Source organism: Octopus bimaculoides, chromosome 23 (genome assembly GCF_046866305.1).
Source record: "Octopus bimaculoides isolate indiv1 chromosome 23, ASM4686630v1, whole genome shotgun sequence".
Taxonomy (NCBI): domain Eukaryota; kingdom Metazoa; phylum Mollusca; class Cephalopoda; order Octopoda; family Octopodidae; genus Octopus; species Octopus bimaculoides.
In genome coordinates, this window is record NC_142950.1 from 36,870,565 (window position 1) to 36,882,351 (window position 11,787).

Genomic DNA, 11,787 nt, shown 5'->3' on the forward strand with positions numbered 1-11,787 from the left:
AATAATTATAATTATTTTTGATGTCTGGCGGAGTGGATAGGTAGAATAAGGATGTCGGACAAAATACCATCCAGTATTTATTGACGGATTTTTATGTTCTGAGTTCAAATTCCGCTTAAGTCAATTTCACTTTCATTTTTTCAATGTTTGTATTAGATACTGCGGTTGATTTAATCAATGATAACTTCTCTACAAATTTACAATATTGCACCAATGAGTGAAACAGTAATTAATCAGTTATAACCTACTTTTAAAATGTGTGACCTTGTACCAAAGATATTGTTGTTGTAGTTATTATAATAGATAACATGGCGGCGAGCTGACAGAATCGTTGGCACACCGGGCAAAATGCTTGGCGGTCTTTATGGTCTTTACGTCCGTCTTTACGTTCTAAGTTCAAATTCCACCGAGGTCGACTTTGCCCTTCATTCTTTCGAGATCGATAAATTAAGTACCAGCGAAACACTGGGTCGATGCAATTGACTAGTCTCCTCCCCAAAATGTCAGGCTTTGTGCCTATAGTAGAAAGGATTATAATAAGTAATGTGGCACGTCTATAGAAATGGTAGATCAACAGCCTAACTGCCTTTATAACTTCTAATTTTGACTGCCTGAGTTTTGAGCTAAAATTTTAATGAGGCTGGTTCTGCTTTTCACCCATTTGAGAGTCGACAAAACATGCACCAGTCAAATGTTGGAATCGAGTTAATGGACTGCACAAACCCTTTGAAAGAATGGGGGTTGATATGAAGACAAAAGAAATCAATAATTATCGATATATATTGCAGCAGTTTGTGGGTATTGGCATTGATATGTTTGGTGCCCATTTCATAAGTTGTGTGTGTATTTTTTTATTTAGTTTTTTTCCTCCCTGAGGAGTTGGGGATTCCTTTTCTCTCAAATAATATCAAGAAAGACAGTAAAATATTCCAAAAAATTCAGATTATATAACTCTTTTCGTCATTCTGTCTAATTATACATGCTTTAGTGGATTTAATGTTGCCATCTGTGATATTCTATAGAAAGTAACATTATGTAATAAAGAAACAGACCGAGATACGAGATAATGAAAGAATAACAAGTTTTAAAACTAAAAGAAGTAAAAGAATGATATAAAGAAAATAGAAGGGTGGAAATGAGAGAAAGAAAAGAGACACAAAAAAAGAGATAAAAAATTAAAAGGAACGGGAGAAATTTGATGAAAGGGAAAAAATATGGGTAAAAGAAGTTTGTAAAAAAGAGAAAATGGAAGGGAATGAAATAAAGACGAAAGAAAGTAGAAAATAAAGACAACAAAAGAAGAAAGATGAAATAAAAGAGGAGAAAAGAAAAACAAGCAGAAGGAATGGGGTAAAGAGTTTAGAAAAGTAACTGAAGGAGAATAATTAATTGAAATAAAAGAATTAATGGAAAGAATGCAAATATGTAAAAAAGAAAAAGTTTCAAGAAAAAAAAATTAAAAGTAAAGATGAAAATCTTAACAAAAAAACTTGAAATAAATCAAATTCTGAAGTGTTAATTTACTTGCTTTTTACATATTTTATAGAAAGGAAAAATGGTTGGGCGTTGGACAAAAATATCTTGAAATATTTATAGTTATGTTTCTCTACATTCTAGGTTCAAATTCTGTTGAAGTTGACTTTGTTTTTCGGCCTAAATATGTCCCGGGATCGATATCTTTGGCTAGATCGTCACCGTAACAGTATGTACCTTGTGCCTGTGTAAAACACTTTATCATATTAAAAGAGATGAGGATGGTGGCCTTGTAGCTACGAAAGAGTACTCGTTCAATATCTGGAAAGTTCGTTTCCTCTTCTAGGGTCGATTTTTGCCTGACCACCCCGCTCGAATTAACCAACTGAAAACCGCTCATAGCGAGATGGATTAATTTCATTATTAATCTCTTATAGACTTTTTCTATAGGATTCCATATTTTATAGAAAGGAGATGGTAAGCGTCAAATAAAATAGTAATGCGGTTTCAATTCCGAACGTAAGGAGCTGTAGCTAAATGTTGCAAAGATTTTGATAAAATAAATTATCAGTGAAGTACTAGGGTCGATAAAATCGATCTTTTTGACTTCCCCAAATTAAGTGATCTTATGTCAGAAATTATTATTAGGAGTAGAATAATGGTGAATTTGTAGAATCGATAAATTTTCAAAAATTATGGTTTGGTACCTGGGGAGAAATCATCGTCATTATTCTATCAAACTGCTGGCCTCGTACCAAAATTTGAAACCATTATAATGACAATTTTATGACAAGGCTGCGAGCAGACGGAATGGTGAGCGGCGTTTTTTCTGACTCTTTACGTTCTGAGTTTAAACAACACCGTGATCGTCTTTGCCTTTCATTTTTTTTGGAGTCGATAAATAAAGTATCAGTCTAGTGCTGGAATCAATCTCATCGACTGATCCCGCTTCTTCTAAAGTTGTGAGCCATGACTAAGGGTATGACATCCTTCGACGCCTTAATTTCAAATCACTCCGCGGACGACTTTGCTTTTATTGTTTTGAGGGAACGATATATTAGATACCGGATTTCACAATGGATTCATTCAATCAACTGTCCTCGTCACAACTATTGTGGCTTTGTACTTGTTAGGACTCACTGCGTGAAGCTGGTGTCAATAACAGGAGAGTTACTTCCCTACCAAGTTGTCATCTACCAGCACCACTTCGTCAATACTGCTAGCAATCATAATCAGTCGCGTGACTCTTTCTATTAACGTCTCGTCATTATCCCATCATCAGCCTGCTGTAAATTAAAAGGAAATGTTTAGTTCCTAATTCATTTATCTTCTTTTTTTTGTCTCCATCTATTTATTCCTAATCAAACGATTTAGGGATATTAAGAATGGAATGTAGTTCTTATTTCGTATAAACAGATGTTGAGAAATAGCGTGACAAGTTCTTTATCGTTACTATCATGTGTGTACATACGAGAGCGTCTGCATGTGTGTGTGTGTAATTCTCATTAAAAAGACATCACCAATAGTAACTTCCAGTTGATATATGCAATACGCAAGTTTTGTGTGAGTCTACGATTGTAGCCGCGGTGTTTTTGTGACAACGGTTGTCTATTGCGATGATGTTGCTGATGTCGGACACAGCAATACTCGGTCACTGGAAACGACAAAAAGATCAGTAACAACAACGATAATGTTGCTGATAACAAGGATCTGTTCCATCAGCCTAGTTCTAAATACTAATGGTTAATTCGAGACTAGACTTTCAATAGCAGAATAAAGGGCAAAGCTGACACCTCGCCAAAATCCAATTCACCTACAAAGGAATCTTCTTATAATGACGATTAGGCACTAATACGAATATTTGAGACCGAAACCACCTTCTCTACCCCCCCCCCACCCCTCATTAAGTCAATCTGTAGAATGTTCGATTTGAACTAATTTCATAGAAAGAACAAGCAGAATTTAATCAGCAAGTCGAGGCCTGGGATTGAACTGCAGATATTCAAGTCAAACGCTCACTCAACTTAGTGGCTTTATGCTATGTGGAAATGTATGTATTCGTTGTCGCTAAACTGAGGATATTTTATAAAATATACCGAACGAAATATTAAATAATTCTTTTATTCTTTTACTTGTTTTAGTCATTTGACTGCGGCCATGCTGGAGCACCGCGTTTGGTCGAGCAAATGGACCCCAAGACATATTCTTTGTAAGCCTAGAACTTATTCTATCGGTCTCTTTTGCCATATATATATATATATATATATATATATATATATATATATATATGGTTACATGAATCTGTCTACATGTATAAACATATATAGTTACATGTCTGTGCGTATATATACATACACACATTAGCATGTGTGTAGAAGTTTGTGTGTATATATATATATATATATATATATATATATATATATATATACACACACACATACACACACACATACATACTTTTACATATACGTGTATGTGTATTTTTGTCCACACACACACACACACACACACACACACACACACACACACACACACCAGTTCACATACAGAGTGAGAATTAAAGCGTGTTTGAGAGGTTGAGTGAGAAATTCGTGCACCGCTGAACATTAAGTATCTTAATAACGATTAAACAAATCAGGGTTTCTTAAGTAAATCAGGTTGGCTTATAACAGTAACACCAGCTTCACCGACACCACCACGTTGACCATCACCATTATAAACTTCAATATTAACACTACAATATTATTAACACAACAGCGAGCTATATATGAAAAGGAAACTGATATTTTTATAGACTAATTTTGGTGCAACGATGGCAAATGTGAGGGAACCATGTCGCGATGTGTTAACATCATCACCATTTCTTACTTCTTTTTATCTCCTCTTTACAAACGCTCAAACCCATCCCATTCGCGACTCCACCCTCCACAAACTCAGCTATGGTGAAGGGCTTAGAATAAAGATTTCGTTAGAAAGCTGTTTATTTATGTTAATCACTTTACGTGGACAACAGCAAGTACGAATGTGAGGTTGAAAGTTTCCACCTCCACTCTTACTGCAAGAATTAGTGTTGCGGGGAATGGATGGTGGGAAAGTTGTAGTGATGGACAAATGCCTCGTAACATTTAACAACGTCATCTTACGTCACGGTTCAAATTTTGCAGAGGTCGGTTTTGTCTTTCACGTTTCCAAGGAAAGATGATATTAACATCAATTATTGGACTTGATCTAAAATGACTAGACAACCCGTAGCCACCGCCACCGGCAAAACCACTAAAATGTGTTGAATTTATCAGAAAACATCAAAAAACAAACACTGAAACATCAAAAAACAAACACTGAAACAACAATAAAATGACAATAAACGACAATCGAAATAAACCCTGTTAGACAAAGTAACTACATGTCTTAATTGTTAAAGTAATCAAATAATCACTAATAATTCTAGCATAATTAAATAGCTTATTGTATTTCTAGGGTGTGGAAGATACTTGAAGGGAAATGGCCTTGACCTTCGAAAGCAACTCAGAGACCTCATTCACTCAGATCTTAATTCGATTCTATGTGACCAACTGAGGAGGATTCTACCTTCAAATCACTCAATAAAAATATACGGCTAACAGATGTACTCGGTTGTCTTTCTTCTAGAGGAAGGACGTAGCCATAACTAGTGTTACATAGGCACAGACGAGGCTGTGAGGTAAGAAGCTTGCTTTCCAACCATATGGTTCTGGGATCAGTCCCACTGCGTGGCACCTTGGGCAGGTGTCTTCTACTACAGCCTCGGGCCGATCAAAGCCTTGTGAGTGGATTTGGGAGACCGTCGTATATGTGTGTGTGTGTGTGTGTGTGTGTGTGTGTGTGTGTGTGTGTGTCACCACGCTTGACAAATGGTGTTGGTGTGTTTATGTGCCCGTAACTTAGCGGTTCGGTGAGAGACCGATCGAATAAGTACCAGGCTTATCAAAACATAAGTACTGGGGTCGATTTAATCGACTAAAAATTCTTCAAGATGGTGCCACAGCATGGCCGCAGTCTAATGACTGAAACAAGCAAAAGATAAAATACATATTGTATCTACCCCTGCCCACGGTGACGACATGATGCATAGGATTTTGTGATCCTGTGTGCCCTGTGTGCCCTGTGTGCCCTGTACCCGAAAAAACAGCAAAGAATACAGAACGATGACAGCTGGAATGCATTTTCAGATTTTCGTCAACGTCCCACTTCATCAGAACTGACTTTCATCAGAACTGACTTTCATCAGAACTGACTTTCATCAGAACTGACTTGGGGTTAAACAGCATGACAACTATCGCCATCACCATGGTGCTTCCATCAAAAACGATATCACAAAGACAATGTGAACAACAATAAGGCCCAGCCATACATTACAGAAGGTGCCTGGTGTTAATAAAATCGATACCCTCGACTATAAGGACAACCGGAAGTAACCTGCTTGCTACTGTTTTACTTTCACACACACATACATACATAAGCGCACGCACAGACACACACACACACACACACACACACACACACACACGTATATGTTTACATAGAGAGACACACACTACCTCATACACACCAGCACATACTGACATACGCACACACCCATATGCCCAAACATTAAAAGCTAGAGAGAGAGGGGGGAGGAGGGGGTTGCAGTTGAGTGAGGTCAAAATCTTAACCTTTGATGAGTGGAAGTGAATGTGAGTGGGGTTGGTGGATGGACGAGCAGAGAGTGGAAACATGTACAAACGTTATTGACTTGTAGAGGTCTCTGTAGTTAAAGGTTGAGGAACAATGACTTTACTATATATATATATATATATATATATATATATATACATGCACACATACATACATATATAAAGTACGTGCGAACATACATATGTATATACATTCATATACATATGCACATGCAAACACACACACGCACACATGCTTACACAATTACATACATATTTACTGCTGCTCCTGCTACTACTACTACTATTACTACTACTGCATTTTCCCACGCTGCAAGCCAACCGAGTAAGTCGCCTCTACGTGTTCATTCGACCTGCTAGAAATAACAACTACACCCCCTCCTCAAGCAACGCCTTGCACTCTTAACAGATAAAAGCAGGGTTACATTTGATAATGTAGTCCTGGAGAGAGGAGTGTGATGGGACATGGCTTTAACACTGTGATCAAAGTTGACTTGTCCAAAACAACAACCTGTCCATCGTTTAGTGAAACCAGTTAGGAACGAATCCAGAAAGTGAAAAAGGTAAGCGGTAGGTCGATATTAGTATCTCTATGACCTGCGATCATAAGCAAAATGCTACTTGGAGAAAATACACACGTACGGGGAGAAGGAGAGAGAGGGAGGAGAAGGGGGGAGAAGGGGAGAGAGAGAGAGAGAGAGAGGGAGGGAGGCAGGAGGCAGACCAATCAATTTGCTATGAAGAGCTAACAGTTTTCTTTTAAAAGAAAAGGGATCACTTGTATTCATAGGTTTTAGGTGTCTGCACTGAAGGTTGTGACGTGACTGAAAACGCCCAACAACAACAACAACAACAATAGCCTCAACACTTTATAATTTCCATTTATAATCTTCCTTGCCCTTCCATTATTCAAAAGTCAAAAGTTCATCGAGTCATAACATTGTTTAAATAAGGTTTCTACACCAGATACTCGGAAAGATAAACAGGAAATTTTTAATTGACTTTTTCCAGTCCAGTTAGGCAATTCGCAAACCTTTTCGGATAATTAAAACATCGATCAGAATCGTAATATCCGATAGGTATTGATTTCCAGCATGAGCACAAGGCCACGAGTCTTGAATGAAGTCGATTAAATTGATCTTTTCTTGACTGATAACCACCTTTTTGTATCTGACTGAGTTTTGGAATTGTTCTCCTTTGAGCTTCTCATGCCAAAAGAAAAAGATACAGAAGTAGGAGGGGTGACTACAAGTTGATTTATCAGAATCTAGACACCATCCATGAACTTATATTTCTATACAAAATGTTAACCAAATCCATTGACAAACTGCATCATCATTTTTTAATGATAAACAATAAGAACGAATCCTAAAAATTGCAGTGGTTAGCAAAATAAGAGATTTCTATTTCACATACAAAAGGAATAACTTATTGCAGTGATGTGACTGTTTGTACAACTGCGAGGATTTAATTTTAAAGAAAAGCAGGAAATGAGAAGTTATGACATTTGTCTCCGTCATAGGAATTTCAGTGGAAGTCAAGAAGTGCTGCAGGTTGGGGTTTTTTGCTTTTTATATTTGTCTTCTTTTTTTTAATTATAGAAACATACAGATAAAAATCATTTCCTTCAATAGAAACCCAGTTGATACAGTGAAATAAGTTAAAATAATATAAACATTAATAATTATTTATATTAATTTAAGTGGGGATACAGAAACAAATTACTGATAGGAGTCAGAATTGAACAACTGTAGTATCCGGGTCCTGCGTCGTGTGCATCATTTGTAGTCACGATGATAATAAAAAAAAATGTGTAGTCTTCATTCAATCCTCAAAAATAATAACAAATTTCGTACAAAGTCTTAAACGAAAGAAATAAAGGATGGTGAAACATTCATGTCTGTCCCTTGAGGCAGAGGTGGTATTTAAGGGAAACGATTCCAATTGGAAACTGCAACTTTGTTACCAGCTTAATTGACGAAGGAATGTTTTGGAATATAAATATCTGTGTAACAAAAACGGAAGAGAAAGAAGCGAAAATCGTGTCTTGAAAATAAATGACGAAAGTAAAACAGGTTTCAGTGTGAATGGTCGATATGCGGTCATAAACTAGTGTTGCCAAGAACTCTCATCCTGTGATCATAGAAACTTATCTAAATGCCAAACATAAGGTGTTAGCTACCAAAACTCGCTCTGTTTTTCATAACAGCATAATGTTTCGAAGTTATAAATGGAGGCTGGATGTAATTTACAAAATAGATACCCAAACAAGAAAATATTTCACAAAATACATAGTGCACTACCCGAAAAGTGATAGACACCAAATTTACACAGGATAAACAAAAAATAGAAGCGGGATTTTACTCAACTGGAGATGACCGACAAAGCATCGAATGTTGTTCTATGCAACTACTTCTTGAAAAAAACAAGATAACTTATTACTTCATGAAAAGGCAAAGTCGTAAAGAAAAACATATTAGAAGGAACAGCTGCATTAAGCATACATTCAACAGAAAACAAATACACTTACAACTTAGCTGAAAACAAAAGCAAGACGCAGAAAGCCAGAGATGTAAAAAAAAAATAACAATAATAATAATAAGATATGTTTTAAAAAGGTAAGGAACCTCACATGGGAATTGATGTACTTCAGAGCCAGGTTTCAAAAAGAAGAAAGTAACAGCTTGTAAAAATGATTAAAGTTAGAGAACGACCAGCTTTAGAAGTATAGTTCAGGAGGAGGAGGAGTCCTAATAAAGCACAACTCAAAATTATTTCAAGAGTGAAAGCAAAAGTATAGGTTGCCAATTGTGGTGATCGGTTTCAAGAAATAATAGATTATAATACATAAATAGAAAAGCCCCCACCGCATTGTCTAGTACATAGATAAACATAATAAGGCGATTACTTTCACAGTTCATATATGATAAATTAAACATTGCAATTGATAGTGAATGGTTTATGTGCAAATCAGCATCAGAAGTGGAGGCCGAGTAATATTATCGTTGCGTGAGATAATGCTAATACACTTCTGCACGGAGGTTGCTGCTAATTACCCCGACATCCGAACGCTGCTAATTACCCCGACATCCGAACGCTGCTAATTGTCCCGACTTCTGAACATACCACATAGACATACACACAGACACACACGCACTCTCTCTTTCCCCCCCTTTCTCTCTCTCTCTCTATCTCTCTCTCTCTTGCAACTAATGTTCCTTTTCTCTCTCCCTACATTCACAACCGATTTGATTTAAGAAAAAAAAACTATATGTGAAGTGCAGTTGAATTAATAAAGATATACGTAAAACTGATGAAATTCTGATTTCGAATCGGTCATGTCGAAAGCGGGAAATGTCAAACCAGCAGCTGGATGCTGTCACTGAATCAATCAATTGGTTAACATTATCGTGTCAAGTAACAGTAATTTCATTTATCAGTTCATGAAGCCAGTCTTTGATTCCCTGGTAGTTGACGTATGCAAAATCTGTTCCCCAATTTAATGGAGAACCCTTTAAATTTTGCAATGATGCTTTTGGCTAGTTTTAAAAAAACGTGTGTATTAAAGTTCCGATATTAAGACATGACAATTATTGGTTAGCTGAGTATTTTTTAGCTAAATCTATAACCTTTGCAGGGAGGTGGCATTTAAAGACCAACCTTCATTTGTATACTTTTATAAGTAGACAAGTGAGAAGCTTTTATTATCTGGTGTTTAGCTTCAGTTTATTGGTGTAACGTAGATAAGAGATAATCCTCCTCCTCTTCTGGATAAAGAGTTGGTCTATCCATATAGCATTCCCAGACAATGTAATACTTTATTTACGATAATTTGGTTAACTGAAACAACATAGAGTAAAGAACCAACTATCAATAACGGATTTGAACCCAGATATATATCCATAGATAATCTAATATCTTTTCCACACCTCCATCTCTCATCACACAAAAATGAACATTTTTGATCTGGCTTAAATCCTTTGAGAGAGAGAAAGAGAGAGAGAAAGAGAGAGAGAATGTGTGTGTGTGTGTGTGTGTGTGTGTGTGTGTGTGTGTGTGTGTGTGTGTGTGTGTGTGTGTGTGTGTGTGTGTGTGTGTGTGTGTGTTAGTTTGTTTTAAAGACAACCTCTTTTTAGTGTTTGACTTGTTTTTCAAAAGCTTCGTAATAAAATGACAGTAGATAGTGATCATTAGAAGGATACCATGTGTCAGTTGATACATAGCAGATGTCCTCCACGAAATGATATGTATACCTTTACATCCATCTTAAATATTTCTCGGGACTGGTTTGGAGCGATTTGTGAGATGGAACAGCAGATTTGGCATCTTGCTATTCTAAAACCTATTGCACCATTGAGCAATAGGTTTTAGAAACAAATAATTGATTCAAAGAGGTCTGCATTGGTATTGAGGTAACTCCCTTCATCGTGAGTTTACAACAGTGTCTCATTTCTTTCCTCTAACAACACTTGTACCTGGAAGAAGCAGACATACCTCATCTACGATGGATGGATGGATGGATGATGTGTAGATGTATGTATGAATCTATAGATGCATTTACATATATAGATGGGTTTCTTTTTTGCAAGACTGGATTTGTATATTTGTGTACACACACACACACACGCACACATGTATGTATGTATGTATGTATGTATGTAAGCGTGCATGCATGTATGTATGCATATATGTACACATACATATGTTTGTTCGTGTGCCCGTGTGTACATTACATATTAAACCACTGGAATGTTTCACATGTTTTTCAGTTCTTGTAACTGTAATTTCATAAAATAAGCTGTGTTCTTTTAGTTAGGTCGTATCAAACGCGGCTATGCTGGGGCACCATATTCAAGAGCTCAGTAAATTATGTCAATCCATTTACCCTCTGTCGCACCGCTAGATTATGGGACGTAAACAATAAATACTGTCAAAGGCAAATACATATACAAGACATAGAAGGTACCTTACTGTAGAACTGAACGCAAAACCACGTGGTTGCAAAGCAAGATTCTTAACCACACAACCACGCCTATATAATTGTCGGAATGCATCTATGGACTATATATGTTCAGGGGTGGGGGCGGCATGAGCATGTGTACATATGTCTACATGCACACAGACACACGCATGCAAATCTGTTTACAAGTTCATTGAGGATATCTCTATGGGATATGTAAGCCAAGTACACGGTGCGTGTGTGTGTGTGTGTGTGCGTATGCGTGTGAGTGTGTGCACGCTTGTAAATTGGAATTGTCTGAGATATTTTTATATATGCATAAACATGTGTAAACGTTTAATACATGCAGGAGCACATACGTACACACACACACACACACACACACATAAAAATAGATGCAATATACATATATATTTATATATATATATCTACACACACATACATATATAAAACTCACATCAAGAAGTCTGTACATAACCTGCTGTCGAAGTCCAGTAAAAACATGGTTTCGTACATTCGCATATCTCCATAGCACACGAGATGACAGTTTGCTTGGCTATCGAAATGTTCAAAGGTTGGCCTTACGGCTTTTTTAGTTGGAGGTTTGCAGAGGAGACATGAGTAATAGTAGTAGTAGCGGTA

At 36.8% G+C, this 11,787-nt stretch overlaps 1 protein-coding gene across 3 annotated transcripts in view; it reads right to left on the reverse strand.

Moving 5' to 3' along the window:
* LOC106874472 (uncharacterized) overlaps nt 1-11,787 on the reverse strand; it is a 152,072-nt gene that overhangs the window by 87,372 nt on the left and 52,913 nt on the right. The window contains exon 1 of one of the 3 annotated variants that reach the window (XM_089340255.1): nt 11,603-11,787. This exon is cut by the window's right edge and continues 238 nt beyond it. The exons of the other annotated variants lie outside the window; for them this stretch is intronic. Within the exon in view, the coding sequence (XP_089196381.1) occupies nt 11,603-11,620 (18 nt within the window). The 5' untranslated portion in view covers nt 11,621-11,787. The remainder of the gene's footprint in view (nt 1-11,602) is intronic. 3 annotated transcript variants of the gene reach the window in all.